The sequence below is a fragment of the Callorhinus ursinus genome, unplaced genomic scaffold (genome assembly GCF_003265705.2).
Source record: "Callorhinus ursinus isolate GAN/ISIS: 27379988/994484 unplaced genomic scaffold, GSC_fseal_2.0 scaffold9, whole genome shotgun sequence".
Classification (NCBI taxonomy): Eukaryota; Metazoa; Chordata; class Mammalia; order Carnivora; family Otariidae; genus Callorhinus; species Callorhinus ursinus.
The window spans coordinates 22,861,278-22,885,901 of NW_027397071.1; the positions used below are offsets into that span (position 1 = coordinate 22,861,278).

A 24,624-nucleotide genomic window follows, 5' to 3' on the forward strand; every position below is an offset into this window, starting at 1 on the left:
TGAGACGGTGCAAGAAGGTGGCCTGGCTTTTTTGGTAACCTAATCATGAAAGAGATCTATCACTTTTGACATTCTTTTCATTATCACCAAGTCCAGCCCCCACTCAAGGGTTTGAAACTGGGAGATGGGATCATTGGGGATCATCTTAAAGCCAACTTTAATTTTACATGTAATAATGTGGAATAACTACAAGTAGTATTTATTTTTAGAAGGCTCATGAACTAAAACTCCCATCTTTTGGTTAATGCCTGAAATTCCAGGGAGAGATTCAACGTTTCAGTTTAAGGATTTAATTAGTAAAATATTGACTGTCAAGGGAGAGTTTCCCTTTGGGCCTGAGTGATAACTACTGTATTTTCATACTGTATCTACCTAAAATTGTGTATTTGCCCTAAATCCACATTGGGTAAAGAGGGTAGGCAAAAAGGTAGAAATGGAAACAGGGCAGACCTGGGAAGCCCACTTAAAACAAAAACAGAACATGGTGAAGTTTTGCCTATTATCAGCCATGTTGATAGTAGACCAGCTCAGTCTTCTCAGATTACGAATATGTACTGACATTTAATTTTGTTTCTTCATCTTGTTAGATTGTAATGTTTGGGAGTTTTTGTTTTACTTTAAGGTGGCCATGCTTGCAAGTGAATATTACACACTGATTTTTTAATATTCCCTAATTTTCTATACCCACTCCTGTGATCTTAATTTCATTTTCATGCATTTGCTCATGTTAAAGTTGTTGTAGAGTTCATGAGTTAGTGCATGTAACCTCCAATAGGTTCACTTTCCTTCCTCTACACCATTCTACCTTCTCTTGAAATCTAACCTGCCTTATGTTCGTCCTCTTACATAGTCTCATTGCTACATGGCCATACTAAAATTCCTTCTTTGGGGTGCCTGGGTGGCTCAATCATTAAGTGTCTGTCTTCAGCTCAGATCATGATCTTGGGGTCCTGGGATTGAGTCCTGGCATTAGGCTCCCTGCTCAACGGGGAGCCTGCTTTCCCTCTCCCTCCTGCTCGTGCTCTCTCTCTCTCGCTTTTGCTCTCACTCTCCCTCAGATATATAAAGTTTTTAAAAATAATAAAATTCCTTCTTTTTGTTCCTTACCACATTCCCCACAAGGGTCAATCTAAACCTTTTTCCATCCCTCTAAGCAGATGAATCTTCAGTTTACAGAGAAGATTAAGTTATCCATCCAAAAGCCCCTCTTCTTCCCTCCACTTTAATTTCCTTGCATTCACATTCTCTTTCTACTTCAAATATTAACTCTTCCCTCCTGCCTCAAAGAAAGGAGCATTCTTCTGTAGCTAACTCCATCTGTTTTCTTATTCCATTCTTCAGTTGTATTTGGCTCAGCTGCAATAACAGAAAATCTCCAAATAAGTGACTTTAAAAAGTGATGAATCACTAAATTCTACACCTGAAACTAATTATTATACTGTATGTTAACTGGAATTTAAATAAAAACTTGGGGAAAAAAGGTGTTTCAGGTGAGACAGATCTAGAAGTGGGCTGTTGAGGACAGATATGGCAGCTCCATCAGCTGTCAGGGACTCATGTTTTCTCTCTCATGGCTCTGCCATCCCTAAAGTGTGGCCCTTATCTTCATTGCACAAACTTGCTGCTTGAAACCTGAGAATACAGCTTTCCAGGGTGAAAAAGGAAGTTAAAGAAGTCAGGGAGGACCTCCTCTTTTCCTATGTCCCTAAAGAACTACACAATTTATGCCAATTGGCCAAAATTTAGTCAGCCACATTTGGCTGCAAGGGAAACTATGAAAGGACCTATTTAGCTGGGTGGTCATGTGCCCAATGAAAAATCTGTGTTTTTTGACAATAAGAAAAAAATTGGTTTTCTGTTATATAGATTTGGTGAAGAACTCATCCTTTCTCGCCAACAGTATCCCTTTCCATTCGCCTCAGATATATTCTAACTCTCCATACTTCATCCTAAAAGAACACCAAACACCTTCTCTTGATTCTGGTCATTCTCTTCACTGCAAGAAAAAAAAAATTTTTTTTTTATTGCTCTTTTTTAATTTAACATTTCTGGGATGCCTGGGTGGTTCAGATGGTTAAGCATCTGCCGTCGGCTCAGGTCATGATCCCAGGGTCCTGGGATTGAGCCCTGCATCAGGCTCCCTTCTCAGCAGGGAGCCTGCTTCTCCCTCTCCTGCTCCCCCTACTTGTGCTCTGTCAAATAAATAAATAAAATCTTTAAAAAATAAATAAGGGCACCTAGGTGGCTCAGTCGTTAAGCGTCTGCCTTCAGCTCAGGTCACGATCCCAGGGTCCTGGGATCGAGCCCCGCATTGGGCTCCCCGCTCAGCGGGAAGCCTGCTTCTCCCTCTTCCGCTCCCCCTGCTTCTGTTCCCTCTCTGGCCCTGTCTCTGTCAAATAAATAAGATCTTTAAAAATAAAAAATTAAAAAAATAAAATTTAACATTTCTTCTTTTCCGCTTATTTCCGATCCCTAGTCACCATCTTACCTTTAGACAGTCTCTGAGTTTCTGGAACATTTAAAAAACACATCTTTACCCTAACCGAGTCTTTTGATTTTTATTTATTAATAAAAAATTTAATATTTAATTTCACGAATAAGACAAGAGTACGTCGTTACAAAAACAAAAATTATAAATAATGCAAACGCCTCATTGGGTCACACCCATGACTACATTTAAAAGACCAAACATATGAGAGGATGGTTGAAGTTGGAAAGAAGATGCGATTTTCCAATTCGTTTGTGTGAAACTGGGACGAGGGCCCTCCGTCACTGCTGTTTCGCCGCCCCAACGAAGGTCTCTCCCTGCCAGAGGTCGGTGGGTCTGACTTTCACCGCACTGGAGTGAACGCTGGAAACCGTCGCCTTGGGAATCCCTAGGTCAGACCCGCCTGACCCAGGTCCGTGGGCCGGAGGCCAGTACGAGATTCTCGTTAGTTCCGGAATCCTCGCGGAAAATGCGAGCGAGACGCTTCTTTGACGTATTTCCGGGGCGCCGGAACAGAGGCAGGCCGAGGTGGCCGCGAGCCGGGAGGATGGTGGTGACCAGGTCCGGGAGGCCTCAGGCCCCGATCCAAGCCACGTTGGCTGAAAACTCCCAGCAGAAGGTAGGAGATGGCAGAGCGCTCTCATTTCTGCCGCTGCTTCACAGAGCGGCACTTAGGGTGATAGGGCGGCGCGAAGGTCCGGCGGAGCAGCGTGAGGAGGAGCAGCGGAAAGGGCCCGAGCTTGTCGCGCGCTGCTGTGTCAGACCCAGTGCTAAGTCCGTAGCTTCCTCTTCAGCCCTCGCTACGGTCGTTTAAGACAGTCCTTAGCATGGAACAGAGAGTCAGGTAACTTGCTTTGGGTAGTTCACCTTCGTAATGGCAGATGCACAGCTGAGGCCTTTTAACCTGTTAAAACCGTACGAAGGAGGCTTAATTTCGGCTACCAAGTGTGAGTCTAACTATAATTAGCAGGGTTGAAGAGGAGGTTACCGTTGTCACGTGGGGAGCTGGTAGTAGCCCCACAGCACTTTATTCTGGAGTGGGGAAGGCTGCAGTGACGCCTCCTGGTGGCTCTCAGTGGCTCTAGTCCGCTGGGTCTGATTCTGTGACGAAGGGAATAGAGTGTTAATTGATGTATGTATGTAAAGGTAAGGGTAGCGACTGATTCCATTTGTGTGTGTATTCCTTTTTTTTTTAAGATTTTATTTATTTATTAGAGAGCGAGCGAGGGAGAAACAGCATGAGAGGGGAGAGGGTCAGAGGGAGAAGCAGGCTCCCCGCCGAGCCGGGAGCCCGATGTGGGACTCTATCGCAGGACCCCGGGATCATGACCTGAGTCGAAGGCAGTCGCTTAACCAACTGAGCCACCCAGGCGCCCTGTGTGTGTATTCCTGAACACATCTGTGCTCAGAGTTAATATTTCTTTTCTTCTCTCTTCCCCTTTGTGTCAGAATGTAGGTCCACCAAGCATATTTGGCATTTGATACCTGCAGAAACTTTTCTTTTCAATTAATTGTTTTGCTCCCTAAAATTAGATCTAGGTCTTGGGTGAGGCGAGTGAAGCAGGGTCCTGTAAATGCAAAGTCAGATCCAGTATATGTTTTTTGTTTTTTATTGTTAAAAATCATGGGTACTGGTGGTTGTGAGGCAGGGCCTTGCAAATGCAGTGTTAGATCCAGTATTTAGTATTTAGGTGTTTTGTTTTGTGGGTGGTGGTAGTGGTTTTGTATTAATCTTGTTTACTGAGTTTTTTAGTACCCTCTTAAAATGTTCTCCTGAGAGGAGTGCCCTAGTTCCAGTCCTACCTAAATTACAGTGTATTTATTCTGGTTTACAGAATTCTGCTAAAAGAATTCAGGCACATCCAAGAGTCAGGAAGGAATGTCTACCTGTTGACCCAACCACTGCTGAATCACAGACCACTAGGAAACAAAGTCCAGTCTCTAGAACTCCTAAAACCAGAAAGAGGAAGAGCGGAACTGCAATCTCATCTGAAATGAACAAACCATCTACTGATGGAGAGACCTCTGAAGCAGAGTCAAATTGTTCTTCTGTGTCTGAGCTCCAGGATCCCATTTTAAGAGTAACTAGGAGACGGCAGATCTTAGTTGCATGCACTCCAGTGTCCAGTGTTCGGAAAAGGCTGAAAATAACTCCAATAAATCAGTCTCATATTGAAGACAATGACGATGACTCTGAAGCTGAATCACATGTCTCAGGTATTTCTAGAATTGTGCCGCCCACAGTAATAACTACAAGGACCAGAAGAAGTAAGGCTAAATCTGTAAGAGATCCAAGCCAAGAATTACGTGCAGAAGCTATTTCTGATGCTGAGTCATCATACTCAGACATTTCTTCATTTTCTGGAGTTGCAACTATGAGAACGAGAAGTATGCAGAAGAAATTACACGCACAGACTGAGGAGAAAGATAATGACATTGTACCAGAAAATGAAAAGCAAATCATAAATGTGCCTGTGAATTCAGAGGATTCAGATACCAGACAAACAACCTGTTTACTGGTAAGATCTCTTCCTCAGATAAATAAGCCAAATTTCTATAATGAAATTCATAATGACTTCGATGATGAGTCCTTCCACAGAAATTCAGAAAAAAAACAAACAGTGCAAAAATGCCAACGTTTTAATATAAGAGAGGAGAAAAAGGCCAGTGTTGCATCTCTCAAAGAAATAACAAAGCAGAATAATAAGAATTTAGATCAAGAAACCAAGGGAATAGTAGATGAGGAAAAAGAAATAAATAAGAAAAATTCTCAGTTGGAGAGCCTTTCTGAACCTCAGGACACTGGCATTCAGCGGTTAGTTTCTCAAAGGCATTCAACCCCCCAAAATAATAAGACCACATCAGAGCCCTCAAATCTGAACTGTGAGGCTATAATGAAATCGTTAGCTCAATCATTTGCGGTGGTGGAAGTGGACAGATGGAATGAAGAGAGAAAGAGCACCATAAAAACAAGTGACTTGACAGAATTTGGTGATAGTGGTAGTGATGAAGAAGAGTGCCCAGTTACAGGTATCAGTGAAGACAGGAATGAAGGAAGGGATGTAGATTTTGAGTGTGAAACCAAACTATTCAAGTCTGAGCTCCACACATCCCTGGACAAAGGTGATTCTGTTTTATTAGTTCTCAGCAGTGATGAAAGCCAGCAGTCTGAAAATAGTCAGAATGAAGAGGACACTGTGTGTTTTGTTGAAAATAATGGTCAAAAGGAATCATTAAATGGAGAATCAGAAAATATGCCAGGTGACAATGCATTGTTTGTAATTGACACAACTCCTGGATTGAGTACTGATAAACATTTTTACTTGGATGAGGGAGACAAGGCAAGTGAGGTTGCCATTGAGGAGGAAGAAGAGGCAGAAGAGGATGAAAAAAGTGAAGAACCATCAGACCATGACAGAAACAAAGATAGTGAGTTTAGTGATGAAGACGACTTACTAAATAACACAAAGTCTAAACTGTAAGTTTTACCTTTATTTTTAAAAGTAAGTTTTTGATACATATTTCAAGCGGCTGATTTACCATAAAAATATGAAATAGTAGAAAACATGGGAATTGAGAAAGCTACTGCCTCAGGTTCTTTATGGAAGAGCTCTTTAAAAAAAAAAAAAGATTTATTTATTTGACAGAGACACAGCGAGAGAGGGAACACAAGCAGGGGGAGTGGGAGAGGGAGAAGCAGGCTTCCCGCCGAGCAGGGAGCCCGATGCGGGGCTCGATCCCAGATCCCTGAGATCATGACCTGAGCCGAAGGCAGACGCTTAACAACTGAGCCACCCAGGCACCCCTAGAAGAGCTCTTTTATCCAGCATTTCCCTAGTCTATGGGTGCCTGTTAGTCATATTTCTCCCACCAGTGATCTATTCAAAATCATCTAAGATTTTCCTGCATGATTGTTAAGAGCAACATAAAAGGGAAGGAAAGGAACTTTTATCTTTTCTCCAAGCTAACTGTAGAGGAGTTGAAAAAAAATCACCTATAATCCTATCACCCGTTGAAAAGTGCTAACTTTGGGGGCTATTTCTTTAGTTTCTTTTTTTCTGTTTTAAATTTGTTTTTCTTAGGCACAGGGCTCCGGTGGCCCTGTATCCACTGGAAATACATCCTTGGCCAGAGTCTATACATTAACAGATGCCCAGTTTTCACGCTAAACCAATGAAATAAATCTGAGGCTAGCCTCAAGCATACTTATTTTTTAAAAGCCACACTCCTCCCCGGGATAATTCTAATATACCTTTAGGGTTGAGAATCACTGCCAAACCACTGCAGTAGAACAATTTCACTTTCCAGTAAAGGTTGATCAAAGCTTTCAACTGCTCAGTTTATATGAATAATTAGGGAAGAAAGTATCTGGAAGTCCAAATGTATTTGCTTATAAAAAGGACCTTTCAGTAATATAAAAGTAGAAATTCTTATTACATAAATATAGCAGGAGCCCAGACCCAACTGATTTGGTAGATACGGGCTATGACTTCTGTATTTTTGAAAATCTCTGGTGAGAAATACAGATGTTCACCGCTGTTTAAAACTCACTGATTTAGAGGCACTACCAAATGCCCTTATTTACCCAGAAAAACCTAAATTTGGATAACCTAGAAGTTCAGAACCTGTCTTTTTCATTGGGTTTTAGAGATAGAGAGGTATGTACATTTGTTAACTCACTATCTGTCTATGAAGTTGAGCTGAATTGCCAGATATATCTCCTCTTTACAATTCTTTTCTTTATAAAATCCCTTTATGAAGTCTACTGGCATATTATATAGTCTTAATCCTCTTTAAGTTAATCTGAGGAATAGATTTAGATGGGCTCCCAAAAAACTTTTTTCATTCATTATTCATCCTGGAATTTTCTTCTAAATGATTTTATTAGATTTAAAAACGTGTTTCAGTTTTTCAGAAACTCCATTGTAAAAATAAGATTTCCTTTTGGCGGGGGGGTCATTGGCAGTAAAAGGGGAGAGAAGAAAAAAGTGATTTTAAAAATACAGTCTCAATTGTTTCCATTTTGATCTGATTACTTGATCTTTAAGTGATCATTGTCTTTCAGTCTGAAGTTGACAAGCAGCAGCCTAGACCCTGGTATGAGTATCAAGCAGTTGGGTGGTTTGTATATTAATTTCAATGCAGACAAACTACAGTCAAACAAGAGAACCCTAACACAGATCAACGAGAAAAAGAAAAACGAGGTAAGTTACATGGTGTACTGTTGGTTTTCATAGAACTAACCGATCACTTCTAGACATGATTAGTCTTTGGTAAGAGACTGATTTTCCTGCAGTGAAACCACATTAGCCTACCGTGCTCCTTTTTTCCCCTGAAAGTCCTAGCTATAAAAGATAACACTTATTAAAAAATAAATTAATACCGGATCAGCATTCCTCTTGCACCCACCATTTATCCTAGGGGTTGTGTTTTATTCTCTTTTCTTGCTGTATTTTTAGTTCATAACTGTTACGGATACTGTTGAGAATCTGAAAACTGGGGGTGCCAATTCCCCCCACAGGAAAAATATGCATGTTTACATAGGCATAAAATTGTACATAAAATTTCAGAAGGGAATTATAGGGTAGGTCATCTCATCTAAACCCTCAGCTTAAGTCACATGGCATGGCTTCTCCAAATCTGTATTCTCTAGCCTTGCTGTCCTTCCAGGTCTTTAAATCCTGTTGTGTCTCTTGCCTGTTTATTCATATGTGCTCAGGCACTTGACCTCCCTAATTGACCTCCTTCGCTTCTCTGCCTGAACCAGCTACTTCTTTAGTATTCTCTGGCCTGGTTAATGATGCCAAACTCGTTTCCTTTTGTAGTCAGTCACTGAACCTAGCAGATGCTGTTGCTAACATAGTCTACTTTGTTCCCTCCTTTTCACCCCACTGTCACTGGCTAGTGGCAAGCCTTTATTTTTCATCTAGACTTCTGCAATAGCCTCCTTACTCTTTTCTCCAAGCCGCCCTCTGTACTTTTGGTAGATTTCTCTTTTTAAAAACAAAAAAGGGTACCTGGCTGGCTCAGTCAGAAGAGCATGCAATTCTTAATCTCCAGGTTGTAAGTTAGCACCCCATATTAGGGGTAGATATTACTTCAAAACAAAACGAAATGAAACACAAACCTGATTATGATATTCTTCTGTTTAAGTCCCTCAGAACGTTCAAGGTGCTTCTGTTCCTTCAGCTCTGTCCACCTGCTATGTTCTTACCACTGAAGACTACTGTAGTTCCCTGAACATACCCTGCTCTTTCCCAGGCCAGTGCAGAGATCATAGATCACTGCCTTTGGGAAACATTCTCTGACTCTAGTCCTCTCCACCACCTCCTCTGTGCTTCTGCAACACCAAGTATAGATCTGACTCATTTTTGATCATATTATAATTGTCATTTTACTGTTTTTTAGCTTTATATTCCTAAAACAGGATTTCTCAACCTGGGCTGGATGATTCTTTGTTGTGGGAGGCTGTCTTGTTCATTGTAGGATATGTAGCAGCATCCCTCATGTCTACCCACTAGTTGTCAATAGCATCCACCCCCCCACACCCCTCTGCACATACACCCCAGAAGTGTCTTCAAACATTGCCATTTGCTCCCAGTTGAGAACCACTGTCCTAAAGCTCTTAATAATCTACTAAATAAATATCAAGCTCGAAAGTCTAGACTGCCTCTCTACTATCTGGAAACTTCTAGGGGATTTGGGGATTTCTGAATTGATAATTTCAAATGCTACTGACCAAATTAGTATTTCTGTGAACTGTTTTGAGGGCCAAGGAGCAGTCTTCTTCAGTTCATACCCTATGGGAGATGATGAATTATCCTGAAGACCTTTTAGTGACGTAAACAGTATTATGACAATATTTGTTCATCCTATACAAACAGAATGCAGAAGTCATTTAGGAAAAGATTAACAGGTTTGACTACACAAAATTTTAAAACTTTCACAATTAACACCTTAACAAAGACAAGTAAAAGACCATAGGTTAATACCACTAAGATACAAAATACCAGTGTTCTGTGAATGCAAGTGTTCTCCCACAGAACACTTACACAGAGCTAATAAATACACAAAAAGATGATCAACAACAAAGGAAAACAGCTATGAGGCACCAGTGAGAACACACAAAAGGATAATACCCCGGGCTGGTGGCAACGTAAAGAAAAAGGGCACTGATTAACCGTTGGTAGGACTTAACATTACTTGAATGCAAGGCAATTTAGCAGTACCTGTCAATATTTAAGTGATGCATTTTGGAATCTTACAGAAATAATCACAAGTGTGCAGAGATGATGTTTACAGTGTTCAATGGAAAAAGGTTTGATGGAGACAAACTAAATGTCAGAAGAAAAATGTTAGTGCGTAACAGCTATTAAAAGGAATGAAGTTGATCTATGTGTGAATTGATACTGAAAGAGCATCTGAGATATCTTGTTGAATTGCAAAAAGACTTATCTAGATAGATGTATATGTTGTTTAATCGAATCTGTATCACTGTACGTGTTAATAATACAGTCTCCTTAGATCAGAAGAAGCTGTTTTACCAACATCAAAAGAACTTATTAATAAGACTAGTTAGGGTTGTTTGTTTGTTTGTTTTCAGAGACTTCAAGAGCCATTTTGGCGTTTGTTCCTGTTGACTTTATTTTCCAGTTGTTTGGTGCAAGTGGCTGGTTAGTAAGCCAATAAATACAAGTTAGACACATTAATGTAAATCTGATATGTGCTGATTCAGTTTAGAAAAAGAAATTTAAGATGAATGAAGTTTCCTAAAATAATCCTTCAGTTTGCCTTCTAAAGCATTTTTATTGTGATATAATTTACAGACTAAGGACCGAAACAACTTTGCAGTAGTATGGTTGTGTATAAAGGGTTAATATATTTGGAGTAGTCTTCAGTGTGGGAGATATTTCTCTTATAAGGCAAAAGATGTTGGAAGAAATTATATGGTATTCTGATACTATCTTAAAACCACTTTAATATTTTTTAGCTTTTGCAGAAAGCCATCATTACTCCTGATTTTGAAAAAAACTACTGTGTCCCACCATATAGTGAATCAAAGCATCAACTTCAGAAAAAACGCAGAGTAAGTATAGTGACTCTCATAATTTAGATTGTTGAGGTGTGTTTGACTATATACATTCAGCTTATACAACATGGTTGTATAATTTAAAAATATGTATTTTCGGGGCACCTGGCTAGCTCATTCAGTAAAGCATGCGACTCTTGATCTCAGGGTTTTGAGTTCTACCCCACATAGGGTGTAAAGATTATTATTTTAAAAAATTAAATTTTAAAAAATAATTTAAAATCTTAAAAAATATATATTTGCAAAGAAAGTTATCACAGATTTAAGGGCCCATAAAATATAGTTCCATAAACACATTTTATATAGATTTTCACAAAGTGAAAGTGCACCAAGTGGTGCACATAGAGAACAGCTCCCCCCCCTTTCTTAAAACAGTGACAGCCAGCATATAAGGTCACTGTCCATACTTCTTGGCTTATAGCTACTGTTAACCAAGAGCTAAGAGCTCCGTTGCAGGCCTTTGTAGGGACCTTAATGTAGCCATCTAAAAACCCGGGTCTCTGTAGTCTGCCCAGTGAGAGGATAGGAAACTCTTTTCTTTTGTAAAAATAGGAGATTGTTTCCATCTGCCATTTCAACTAATAAGTGTAAAGAAGTTATTAAGAGAGCTTGGAGGAAATTTGAGGGTGGTGCACCAGTAATCTCTCATCACTAATATGGAATATGCTGGCACATGGTAGACACTCCATAATGTATGCATGAAATAAAAATAAAATTAAGTAAATAACTTGCTAGGAGTTTCTAAAAATATATAACTTTTTTTTAAATTGTAGAAATAATACAGATTTCTGGACTTGTTGGAGTGACTGAGTCACCGTGGTGACTGAATAAAATTGTTAATATTTAAATATAAGCTCCAGAACTGAAAATGTTTTTATACATTATCTCTTGTGTAGGCTATATTGCACAATAAAAATTGAAGCTGTGTATTGTTCTCCCAGCAAGTCAGCAGTTCTTTTTTTTTTTTTTTTTTTTTAATTTTTATTTATTTTACTTGAGAGAGGGAGAGAGCACAAGCTGGGGGAGCAGCAGCGAGAGAGGGAGAGGCAGACTCCCTGCAAAGCAGGGAGCTGACTCGGGGCTCGATCCCAGGACCCCAGGATCATGACCTGAGCTGAAGGCAGGCACTTAACCGGCTGAGCCACCCAGGCGCCCCTGCAAGTTAGCAGTTCTTACTAAGATAGAAAAAATAAATTTTAAGGAGCCCTCATTTATGAAACTGATAATACTGTGCCTAATTGACCAAAGAAAACACTTACTGTGATTTAACTTCTTTTATGAAAAGTGAATCTGGGGACTAATACATTCTGTTAAGTAACCTCATTTGTTTTTAATTCATGAAGTTTTTTGTATATATAATTTTGGAGGGAATGAGGTATAGTTTATACATTGCTTATTAAAGTTAGAATTTTCTGTTTAATTATTTTTGAAATCTGAATTTCAGAAAGAACGACAGAAAACAGCAGGTGATGGCTGGTTTGGTATGAAAGCTCCAGAATTGACAGATGAACTAAAAAATGATCTCAAAGCACTGAAGATGAGAGCTAGCATGGACCCAAAAAGGTTTTACAAGAAAAATGATAGGGATGGCTTCCCCAAGTATTTCCAGGTATGAAACAAACAATAACGGCGGTGATGTGTGGATTTTAGTTTGGAAGGCATTATAGTGTTCTTACTGTTTACTCTTTAAATAGGTGAATATTTATAGGGCACATCTGCTGAGGCTGTATAATAATGGGCAGAACCCAATTCAGAAAACCTTTTGGCCACCAGCTTGTAACGGCATTCCATATAGAGAGAAGGTGTTGCAGATGGTAACTAAGTTTCCAGGTCATACCTCTAAAAGTTACTGAACCTCTAAGTTGGGTATACCATATATGAATAGTATTAGCCTAACAGCAAGAAGCCTTACATGATGGAGGAGGAAATAGGGAACATTTGCACCAAACTCTTCTTCTCCAGATAAAGAGGCATCCCCAGGCAAATGCTGAAAATAAGTTAAAAGTTGGTTTTCAAAGTGTTTCCAGATGAAAATCCAGATGATTCACCCTCTGGTAGCTGTCACCTTCATTCTGTTCTTTCTTGTCACTTACCTGAATTAGTCTAATAGTCCTTTACCTCCAGGTTTGCTCTCCCTTCTAGTCCATCCTCTGCATTGTAGCCAGTTATCTGTTCTTTTTTAAAAAAGGCGGTCTGTTCATGATACACCTCTGCTCAGTGATATCACAGATAACATTCAGTGATATCTTCAGTGATTCTTTATGACCTGTAGGATAGAGTCTATACAGTCTGCAGTCAGACCAGCTCACCAGCTCTTCTGTCACATAGCCCTCCAACACACTTGGAGGAACCTTGACCTCCCTTAGGTAGAGTTGGTCACTTTTTTTTGAGGGCGTCTATAGTGTTTTGTTTAGCATAATAATTATGTTATGCTTTAATCTTTCAGTTACTTGACTGGATTTTCCTTAAGACTACGAGCTCCTTGCTGGCAGGGACCAGATATTCTTTGTCTTTATTTCCCAAACACTTAGCACAGTACGTGGCACATAGTGGACCCTGTAAATTTTACTTGGTTGAATGTAGGAACAAATGCAGAGTGGTTACTAAGAAGGTTCTATGCTGGTAGCATTTATGATGACCTAGGAGACCAAATAGGTGTATAGTAGAGTTTATGTGTCAATTTTACTAAATTGGGAGACTAAAAAAAGAATTTATATTCTCTGTCCCACTTTTCTAGTTACACTGTTCATCCAGAATTTACTGTCCTGCCTAGCACTAAATTATATAAAAGGATTTTTGGCCTTTTATTGTAAATTCTAATGAAATGTCATTAGTAGGACCCAGTGCCAATTGAATAGATGACTTATTTTTGCTTTAAAAAATGGCAAATTGACTTTAGTATTGATATCATTTGTGTTTTCCATTCCTTTCTATAAATAGACTTTGTTAGAGCTACCCTGAAATATGAAAGCAATTTACCATTCAAGTATTTCATGACTTATTTCAATCAATTGCTCATAGATTGGAACCATTGTTGACAATCCAGCTGACTTCTACCATTCACGAATTCCCAAAAAACAAAGGAAGAGAACTATTGTGGAAGAATTGCTGGCTGATTCTGAGTTCAGAAGGTAAAGGAATTTATGTTTCACTTTGTATTATGTATGTTTTCCTTTAGAATATACATAAACTTTAAAATTTCAAGTAATTTTTAAATGGCTTTAGCACAGTGTCAACAGCAGCACTATTTACATTTTGAATGGGATAATTCTTTATTAGGGGGAACTGTCCTGTGTATTGTAGACTGTTTAACAACATCCCTGGCCTCTACCTACTAGATGCCAGTAGCACCCAATCCCCAGTTTGTGACAAAAATGGACGGGCGCAGCATTTCCACATGTCCCCTGTTGGGCATAAGCATTCCCAGTTTAGAACCACTGCTTGAGATGGAAGCTTGAAAATATTTGACTGGCTAGAGGAGAATGAGTCTGCAAAGGAGACTAGGAAAGAATAGCTAAGAGGCTATTAAGAAAACCAGGATGGCATAGTGTCACAGAAGTCAAAGGAGGAGAATACTTTGAGCAGATACAAACTGGAGGGAGTGGTTAACAGGAATAATTGCTGCTGAGAGATCAAATTGGGTGATGGGCATTAAGGAGGGCATGTAATGTAATGAGTACTGGGTGTTACATACAACTGATGAATCACTGAACTCTACCTCTGAAACTAATAATACACTGTATGTTAATTAATTGAATTTAAATAAAACTAAAAAAAAGGAAAGAAAAACTAAAAACTTCCTTTGGATATACATGGAGGTCAAAACATTCTTGCCAGGAGTTTTAGGGGAGTGATGAGGAGGAAACCAGACTGAAGAGGATTGGAGAGTTTGTTGAAAAGAAGAAATGGAGACAGTTCTTTGAAGTTTGAGAAGAGGGAGAGAGGCGAGACTAGTGGTGGGCATGGAGTTTTTAAGATGGGAGCATTTGGGAATATGTTTAAATGTACTTGAAGCCGCTGTGTATATATTATAGGAGATTTAAAAGCATACCTCACATAGAAACCCTTGTTGAACTTCCAGATTGGTTTAATAGCAAAAGTGAAAAGAACTGTTCAGGGTTTTAAAAACTTGTCAGCATGGAAAACAGATTTAACACAAGTGTTATTTATGTAAGCCATTTAATTAGTTTGGGTAATGGTAAAAATTTTTAGAAATAAGCAGTGCTCTTTTCTTATTACTCTCTCCTTGGAAATCTCATCCCCTGCAGGGCTTTAATTATAATGTATATACTGTTGGCTTCCAAATGCAGGATGTGTAGTCCAGATCGCTCCTGAGTCTAGACCCACATATCCAGCTGCTGCCTCAGGAACATCCAGGGGTTTCTCATAAGCACCTCTCTGAGTTAACTTGGCCTTTGCTGTGCAATCTAATCCTCTCCCAGTGCTCTGTATCTCATGACTGAACAGTATCACCATCCATCCATCAGCAAGTCCTTGACACCTCCTCCTTCAGTCCACATTCATACTGTCAGTCTCTCCCATTTCCTAACTATCTCTCAAGCCTTTTTCTCCATCCCCACACAGGCATGGTGCAAGCTGATTAAGTCTTTGTTTACTGTGTTAACTATGTTCTGGTTAAAAATTGACCTGTATTTTGTAATCTTGATGATAGCAATCTCAGAAATCACAGCAGCGTTGATAGTGCTTTTACTAAAAAATAATAGCGTGAGGAAGTTGGGAGAGTAAACTAGAAATTTTGTAGAATGAAACTCATAAAACTGCAGGTTAGAGGTAGTGTTCTTAGTTCATTTTTCCCATACTTCAGTCACTGAGTACCATTTTCACAATGTTTGCATTATCTGTATGCTGCCTGCTTTATTTTAAAAGGAAACTTTATATTGTCTACTGTAAATGGGTTTGTTGGCTTATAATTTTTATAATGTCCATGAAGATAAATACATTGCTTAAAGTAAATATTGTCTACCACCTAAATTTATGTATCACACTATGCGAAACACTCTACTAGCCAATCTCCATGGAATGTTTTAATTCCTTCTACAACCTCTTTAAGAGGTTTCTGGCCTCTGAACACTTTGGGATAGGAACTTCATTGAATGTATTTAATACGTCATATGTTCATTAGTAGGAATGTCTTGGGACAGAAGAAGTAAGTGTAATATACAGGAGAAAATGTGATTTTCTGTGTTGTATGTGGTTTTTGGTTTTGTTTGTTGAGGTATAATTGACTTACAGTGTTCCATTAGTTCCAGGTATGCAATGTAGGGTTTGACAATTCTATACATTACAAAATGCTCACTGCTCTAAGTGTAGTCACCATCTGTCACCATACAACACTGTTGTAATATTATTGACGGTATTGCCGATACTGTGCTTTTCATCTCCATGACTCATTGTATAACTGGAAGTTTGTATCTCTTTATTCCCCTTCACCTATTTCACCCATCCCCCACCTCTGGCAACCACCAGTTTCTTCTCTGTCTCTCTCTGAGGAACCTCCATATTGTTTTGGCGCAACCATAGTGGTTGTGCCAAATTACATTCCTACCAACAAAAGCACAAGGGTTCCTTTTTCTCCACATCCTCACTAACACTTGTTACTTCTTTTTGATACTAGGCATTCGGACTAGTATTTGAGAGTCTGTTTTGTTTGCTTTTTTAGATTCTACTTATAAGTGAAATCATATGGTATTTATCTTTCTCTGTGTGACTTACTTCACTTAGCTTAATACCCTCTAGGTCCATCCATGTTGTCCTGAATGGCAAGATTTCATTCTTTTATATGGCTCGGTAATATTCCATTGTGTGTGTGTGTGTGTGTGTGTGTGTGTGTGTGTGTGTGTGTGTGTGTGTGTCTGTATATGTCTGTGTCTCACATCATCTTTATTCATTCATCTATTGATGGGACACGGGTTGCTTCCATATCTTGGCTATTGTAAATAATGCTGGGGTGCATATATCCTTTTGAGTTAGTGTTTTTGTTTTATTTGGGTAAATACCCAGTAGTGGAATTACTAAGTCATATGGTATTTTTATTTTTAATTTTTTGAGGAACCTCTACATTGTTTCTATGGTGGTTACACCAATTTACATTCCTACAAACAGTACATGAAGGTTCCTTTTCTCCAAATCCTTGCCAACATTTGTTATTTCTTGTATTTTTGATATCAGCCATTCTGACTGGTACGATGTGATGTCGCACTGTGATTTTGATTTGCATTTGCCTTATGATAAGTGATGTTGAGCATCTTTTCATGTGTGCGTTGCCCTTCTGTATATCTTCTTTGGGGAAATGTTCAGGTCCTCTGACCATTTTTTAATCAGATTGTTTGGTTTTTTGGTGTGAGTTGTGTAGGTTACTTATATATCTTGGATATAACTCCTTATCATTTGCACATGAATCTTCTTCCATTCAGTAGGTTGCCTTTTTGTTTTATTGGTTTCCTTTGCTCTGCAGAAGCTTTTTATTTTGGTGTAGTCCCACTTGTTTATTTTTAATTTTATTTCCCTTGCCTGAAGAGACATATCCATAAATATTTTATTGCTAGGACTTAATGTCCCGAGAGATTGGTGCCTATGTTGTCTTTTAGGGGTTTTACGGTTTTAGGTCTGACATGTAGGTCTTTCATCCATTTTGATTTTTGCGTGTGGTATGAGAAAGTGGTCCAGTTTCATCCTTTTGCATGTAGCTGGTTTTCCCAACACCATTTATTAAAAAGACTGTTTTTCTCCATTGTATATTCTTGCCTCCTTTGTCATAGATTAATTGACCATGTAAGTGTGTGTTTATCTGCGGGCTCTCTTCTGTTCCACTGATCTGTTTTTGTGCCAGTATCTTACTGTTTTGATTACTATAGCTTTGTAGTATATCTTGAAATCTGGGTTTATGATACCTCTAGCTTTGTTGTTCTTTCTTAAGATTGCTTTGGCTATTTGAGGTCTTTTGTGGTTCCATACAAATTTTAGGATTATATGTTCTAGCTCTGCAAAAAATGCTATTGTGATATTTTGCTAGGAATTGCATTGAATCTGTATATTGCATTGGGTACTATGGACATTTTAAGAATATTAATTCTTCCATGAGCATGATATCTTTCCATTTGTTTGTGTTGTCTTCAGTTTTTTTCATCAGTGTCTTACAGCTATCAATCTCCTTGGTTAAATTTATTCCTAGGTATTTTGTTCTTTCTGTGGTACAATTGTAAATGGGATTGTTTTCTTAACTTTTCTTTCTGCTACTTTGTTATTAGTGTATAGAAACACAGCATTTCTGTATATTAATTTTGTATCCTGCAGTTTAACTGAATTCATTTATTCTGATAGTTTTTGGTGGTGTCTTTAGGGTTTTCTTTATGTAGTGTCATGTCATCTGTAAATAGTGACAGTTTTACTTCTTCCTTCCCAATTTGGATGCCTTTTATTTTTCTTATTTAATTGCTGCAGCTAGGATTTCTGGTACTATATTGAATAAAAGCAGTGAGAATGGACATCCTTGTTTTGTTCCTAATCTTAGAGGGGAAGGCTCTCGGTTTTTCACCATTGGGTATCACGTTAGTTGTGTATTTTTAATATGTGGACTTTATTGTGTTGAGGTATGTTTCCTCTAAACCCACTTTGTTGAGTTTTTTTATTGTTATGTTAATCACCATACATTACATCATTAGTTTTTGTTGTAGTGTTCCATGATTCATTGTCTATAACACCCAGTGCTTCACGCAGAACGTGCCCTCTTTAATACCCATCACCAGGCTAATCCATCCCCCCACCCCCTCTCCTCTAGAACCCTCAGTTTGTTTCTCAGAGTCCATAGTCTCTCATGGTTTGTCTCCCCCTCCGATTTCTCCCCCCCTTCATTTTTCTCTTCTTTTTTTTTTTTTAACATATAATGTATTATTTGTTTCAGAGGTACAGGTCTGTGATTCATCAGTCTTACACAGTTCACAGTGCTCACCATAGCACATACCCTCCCCGATGACTATCACCCAGCCACCCCATCCCTCCCACCCCCCACCACTCCAGCAACCCTTTGTTTCCTGAGATTAAGAATTCCTCATATGATACGTCTTTCTCTGATTGACTTATTTCGCTGAGCATAATACCTTCCAGTTTCATCCATGTCGTTGCAAATGGCAAGAGTTCATTCCTTTTGATGGCTATATAATATTCCATTGTGTGCGCGCGCGCGCGCGCGCGTGTGTGTGTGTGTGTGTGTATACCACATCTTCTTTATCCATTCATCTGTCGATGGACATCTTGGCTCTTCCCATAGTTTGGCTATTGTGGACATTGCTGCTGTAAACATCGGGGTGCACGTAGCCCTTCGGATCCCTACATTTCTATCTTTGGGGTAAATACCCAATAGTGCAATTGCTGGGTCGTAGGGTAGCTCTATTTTCAACTTTTTGAGGACCCTCTTTCCCAGAGTGGCTGCACCAGCTTGCATTCCCACCAACAGTGTAAGAAGGTTCCCCTTTCTCCGCATCCCTGCCAACATCTGTCATTTCCTGACTTGTTAATTTTAGCCATTCTGACTGGTGTGAGGTGGTATCTCATTGAGGTTTTGATTTGGATTTCCCCGATGCTGAGCAATATTGAGCACTTTTTCATGTGTCTGTTGGCCATTTGGATGTCTTCTTTGGAAAAATGTCTGTTCATGTCTTCTGCCCATTTCTTGATTGGATCATTTGTTCTTTGGGTGTTGAGTTTGATAAGTTTTTTATAGATTTTTAAAAGAGTTTTTAAATCATGAATGGATGTTGTACTTTGACTTTTTTTAAAAGATGCCGGGGGATGGGGTGGTCAGAGGGAGAGAGAGAGAATCCTAAGCAGGCTCCACACCCAGCAGGGAGCCCACCACGGGGCTTGATCTCACTACCCTGCGATCATGACCTGAGCCAAAATCAAGAGTCCCAACACTTAACCAACTGAGCCACACAGACACCTCAACAAATGGTTTGCTTTTTTTTTTTTTGATCAGCTATTGAGATGATCAGATGGTTTTTATTCTTTTCTTGTCAGTGTACATTGATTTGCAAATATTGTACTGCTCTTGCATACATGGATCAAATCCCACTTGATTGTGGTAAATGATGTTTTTAATGTATTGTTGGATTTGGTTTGCTAATATTTTGTTGAGAACTTTTGCATCTTTGTTCATCAGGCATATAGACCTGTAGTTTGTTTTTTTGTAGTGTCTTTGTCTGGCTTTGGTATTAGAGAAATGCTGGCCTCGTGAAATGAATTTGGAAGTTTTCCTTCCTTTTCTATTTTTTGGCATAGTTTGGGAAGAATAGGTATTAACTCTTCTTTAAATGTTTGGAAGAATTCAGCTGTGAATCCATCTGGTCTTGAATTTTGTTGGGAGTCTTTTGATTACTGATTCAGTTTTGTTACTAGTAATAGATCTGTTCAAATTTTTCTATTTCTTCCTGATTGTTTAGTTTTAGAAGATTGTCCGTTTCTAGCAATCCATTTGTTTTCTAGATTGTCCCAATTTATTGGCATATACTTTTTCATAGTATTCTCTTGTAATTCTTTGTATTCCTGTGGCATCTGTTAATTCTTCATTCCTGATTTTGAGTTCTCTTTTTTCTTAATGAGTATGGCTTTTTTGTTTTTTTAGCCTCTATTTTATTTCTGCTCTAATCTCATTTTTTCCATCCTTGATTATGTTCAAACTGAACTGATAAGCCCTTCTTTTGAACTTCTGTGGACCACATTTATCAATATTTACCACAATGGCAATTAAAATTAAAAAACTTTAAAAATATTTATTGATTCCTTTTAAAATAAAACATCCCATTACACATTGACATATATTTTCATGAACAAAACAAAAATGATTTAGTGCAGATCTCTTTAATGTCTGACTTTAATGTCTGGCTTAAAGATAGTTGGAGCCTCATACCTGCTTCTACATCAGTCTGCTATTTTTACATTTCATCCTATAAAAATCTTTAAAGCATTTGATATCATCTGATAACTGGATATGGTACATGGGCCTCCAGTGGTTGAAAGTTTTCAAAAGCCCTCCCTTATAGTTGCCATTTTTTTCTCACTAGACTGCAGGCTCTACGAGGGTAGGGACTATGGTTGTCTTGGTCACTGCTCAGTCCCGCAGCTCCAAATATGGCTCCACATGGTGGAATTTAGTACAAATATGCTAAAATAGTGAAAATGCAAACAGTTTTTGGAGATTTAGTAGTTACACCACCCCATCACATTAACTTCTGTTATCATACTTTAGAACTTAAAAGTTTGGTTTTCTTTTTAGATATAACCGAAGGAAGTACTCAGAGATCATGGCTGAAAAAGCAGCAAATGCAGCAGGAAAGAAGTTTCGGAAGAAGAAGAAATTTCGCAATTAAGATTCACCAAGCAAGCCACAGTATTTTATATCTCCCTTTATTTACTCAAGATGTTTTGAAAATTAACATCATCACACAAATTAATATAGACTGGCCCTGTTTGAAAAAAGTTGACTTCAGGGAAAATCAGTCATATACCCTTTGGGATAAAAACAGGTGTGTCTACAAAAAACCCACCCATGCTTAGACCCTTTGAGGGAGAAAAAGGGAAACCTCAACCATTTTAAGATGAATAACACTTTTGTAAAGTTTTCAACACTTGGTTATTTGAAGAAAATTGAATTAAACATTTAGAAGGTATAAAGTTTGTTAACATATACAAAAAACTTTAAAATTACATGATCAAAGCTAAACAATACTATAGAGTGAGCGCACGCACGTGTGTGTTAGTGTGTAGGGGGAGATGGTATACCAGAAATGCCAGGTGTGTTTGTGTGTAGAGTGGAGACAGTATACCCGAAATGCCCCTTTCTAAGTTCAGGTCCAGAAAATTGGTGAAGCTGGGATACAGAAATCTGCTTGTTGTGAGCATTAAAAGTCACAGTTGAAACCAGAGTATTCTTGGAGCAAAGGTATGTTAGTATATGACAGAAGAACTAAATGCAGCTATATAAAAAGGACTTAAAAAGGTAATGAAGACTTCCTAGAAAGTTTGGGTTAAAGGTGGATGAAGCAAGAGAACTGTTTTCTTTCTTTAGGAAATGAAACGGGAGGAAAGATTAATTTTATCCAGAGTCAGTGTTGTGTTCCAGGTGAATTAGGCTTATTAAATCAGTATAATTTTAACCTGGTCAGAAATAATTTTAAATTGGTTCAGTTTATTTCATCTCCAGTAGCAGTATACATCCTGACTGATGTATTTGTGGTACCTAAGGAGTGTTGGCCATTTCTCGTAATGATTCTTTGTGGATTCTTCCTTTAATATCATTATTTATGGAACCTCTCTTTTCCCAGCAAACTGCTTGGGATTTCAATAAATATAAAATTTCGTATTTTGTATATATTGCTTGGGATCATAACCAACCTAGTAATAGAACTGACAATGACATTCATAGGTGGAGTTAGGCAAGTATCTTATCTGTTCTCTTTTTCAGAAAAACTTATATTCCAAGAATATTAAGTTTTGCCTTCCACTGGGTAAAATAAGGACCCGCTATGAAAGAATTAAATACCAAAACAAGAAGAAGAAGTAATAGTTTTACCCTTTGCATATTCTTCCAAAAGGAGTTGTTCTCAGAACATTGCTTCAACTCATGCCACTCTGCCGTAAGAACACTCAGAATTGTTAATCATTTGGTATGATGTCTCTGTGCACAGAAAGTTGAGGACTTACCCAGTTTTTCTCAGGGTCAAGGTGTGGATCAACTTCTTACCTACCATGTAATTTTTGGGATGGTTTCTGACTCATGAATGCTACTATAGGTTGAATTATTTGGTACTTGAAAACTGCAGCCATGACATATTTGTGATGTTACAGTTTGTATTACAAGTAAAACAACATTAGTGACCTCTAATCTTTGCCACACAAAAAGCAGCATTAGAGCTTTCTGGATTAGAAGGCAGTGCTAAGGAAAGAGAACTGAGCCTAAGCGCTAAGTCTGCCTCTGTCCTTAAGCCACCATAGATGTATGTGTTTTCAGTATTTACTTTTAGTTACATTTTAACATGCTCTCTTTTGTTGTCTCCACAGATACATTTTTAACTTTATTTCATTATATGCATTTTTGTAAGCCACTTAGAACAAGACAGAGTTTTTAACAATTACAAAGTACTTAGTGAAATAAACTGAAATGATTCAACTAAAAATCATTTAGTTAATGTTTATTTTAAGGAACTGAAACTGCTAATACAGTTTCTTCATCTCAAATGTGATCTTCAGAAATTTATTTTAAATCATCAAAACCAAAGACGACTAACAAAGTATAATTACAGGTAAAGGTCAGAAGGAAGTCTTAGTGTTCCCAGCCTTCTACAAATATCTAGATATTTGAATAACGGATGTATTTTCCTTGTTTTTTTTTAAGCAAAGCAGTTCTTTTGAGAAGCAGGTTTTAGTGACTTTTGGCTTGTGTCACTGAAGGTTCACTTACTGGAACTTGACTAAGGCTTCCTGACTATGAGGAAATACCCTGACTCCTCAACTGAGAAGCATTACAAAGCATACAAAGTGCGGACATGGTAGAGTGCAGATGAAAGAAGGGCCTTCAAAATACTGTTAAGAGCTTGAAAGATTTCTGAAACACCCCATCTTGCTGTACACTGCTTTTAAGACCACTTATTAAAATGCCTATAACACAACTAGTTTGTTAAGTGAGGAAATTAGGGAGAGAGGAAAAGGACAGTGGAAGAAATCAGATGGAGCCAGGGTGAAGTTAGTAAAATGTTTCCACGAACCTGTGTGACAGTTGGTAAAGGTGGGCCCTGAGCTTCGTAGTATCTAACACAAAAATCAGTTCTGTGTTCACTATTATTAGAAGATAAAAACAAACTAACTGCTTTAGAGAAATCCCAGTATTCCTAAGACCTGAGAAACTTCTCATGGGTCCCCATAACAAGGATGTCTGATAAGAGGCTATTCTTGGCTTGCCAGAGGATACATGGCAGGATTTTAAAGAAAAAGAAAAGGGGGCTTAAATACAACCTTCAGTAACTGGGATAAACTTATGGGATCCCACTCTTAGTAAGTTACAAAAAAACATCAAATGACAAAAATGTTAATACCATTTCTGAGGTATGTACTTTTCGGTTCACTCTCTCAATCACTGACAACTATTGAGTGATAACCCAGAACATTTTACTGAAAGATTTCAGTAAGAGTTGAAACAAAAAATGCTTTCTAACAAGCATCTGACCGGTTGAGATGTAAAATGCAGGTCTTCTCATGATTGCACAAGTTAAAAAGTGAGGAAGAAGTGTTTCTAGTTTAAAAGTGAAGAAGGAATGCTTCCAGTTACTAATAGCTTCCAAGAAGCAGGGTTCATAGCATGACCTGTAATTAAATGTCATAGCAGATCAGTGTTTTATCAAAGAAATGAAACCTCAGAATGAACTTATGAAACGTGAAGTTGGATAACAGTGGAGAGAGGTTCTGAAGTGGAAAAGAGTTCTCAGTAAATACTTAACATGAATGGTGAGGAAGGCAAAATTATTTTAGATGATGGGTGGTGGACAGTAGATGTTTCAGTTATCGGTGCATAACAAATTACCCCCAGAACTCAGTGACTCAAAAGCACCACCATGTTCTTACATATCCTGATTTGGTGGGCCAGGGCTCAGCTGGGTGGTTTGTACTCTACAGCGTATCAAATGAGGTCACTCAGTGACTCAGCTAGTAGTGGAGTCGATCTGGAAGGTTCAAGACACTTCCCTAATAACATGCTTAGCACCTTGTAATTTAAAAAAAAAAATATGAGGACATATGAAATTTTTCTTCAGGATACCACTGAATTGTCTAAAACCAAAAGACCCACACACTTTGTGTGGCACTGAAGGCTCTGGCCTGGTTAAGTGGACTGAATTCATAGTTATTTAGGAAATTCTATTCCCCACCTACTTCCTTCCTTGTCCTGAGGGAGAAGGAATTGCTAACTAGACTGAAGTGAGCCCAAGATACTGGGCTCTCTTTTACAAATGAAGAGAGTTACTATATTAACAGGTCAGAA

The 24,624-nt window shown here is 38.4% G+C and overlaps 1 protein-coding gene and 1 long non-coding RNA gene across 5 annotated transcripts; one reads left to right on the forward strand and one right to left on the reverse strand.

Moving 5' to 3' along the window:
- Positions 1–2,971: 2,971 nt before the first annotated feature.
- DNTTIP2 (deoxynucleotidyltransferase terminal interacting protein 2) lies at positions 2,972–23,260 on the forward strand. 4 transcript variants are annotated; one of them, XR_003208424.2, is made up of 8 exons: positions 2,972–3,107; positions 4,324–5,966; positions 7,554–7,692; positions 10,479–10,574; positions 12,022–12,186; positions 13,599–13,708; positions 20,869–21,118; positions 22,057–23,260. XR_003208424.2 is itself a non-coding variant. In XM_025872226.2 (7 exons), the coding sequence occupies exons 1-7, from the start codon at positions 3,036–3,038 to the stop codon at positions 20,960–20,962; spliced, it is 2,319 nt and encodes a 772-aa protein (XP_025728011.1). In that variant the 5' UTR covers positions 2,972–3,035; the 3' UTR covers positions 20,963–21,961. The 4 variants fall into 4 exon arrangements, 3 of the variants coding, with proteins under 3 accessions (XP_025728011.1, XP_073752378.1, XP_025728012.1); XM_025872226.2 differs by lacking the exon at positions 22,057–23,260 and having other exon boundaries at positions 20,869–21,961; XM_073896277.1 differs by lacking the exons at positions 2,972–3,107; positions 22,057–23,260 and adding an exon at positions 3,204–3,332 and having other exon boundaries at positions 20,869–21,961.
- On the reverse strand, positions 3,265–12,758 carry LOC141373415 (uncharacterized). The gene is made up of 3 exons (XR_012379358.1): positions 12,671–12,758; positions 3,477–3,589; positions 3,265–3,392 (listed from the first exon to the last, which is right to left on the reverse strand). It is a non-coding gene; the product is annotated as an uncharacterized lncRNA (long non-coding RNA).
- Positions 23,261–24,624: the final 1,364 nt, after the last annotated feature.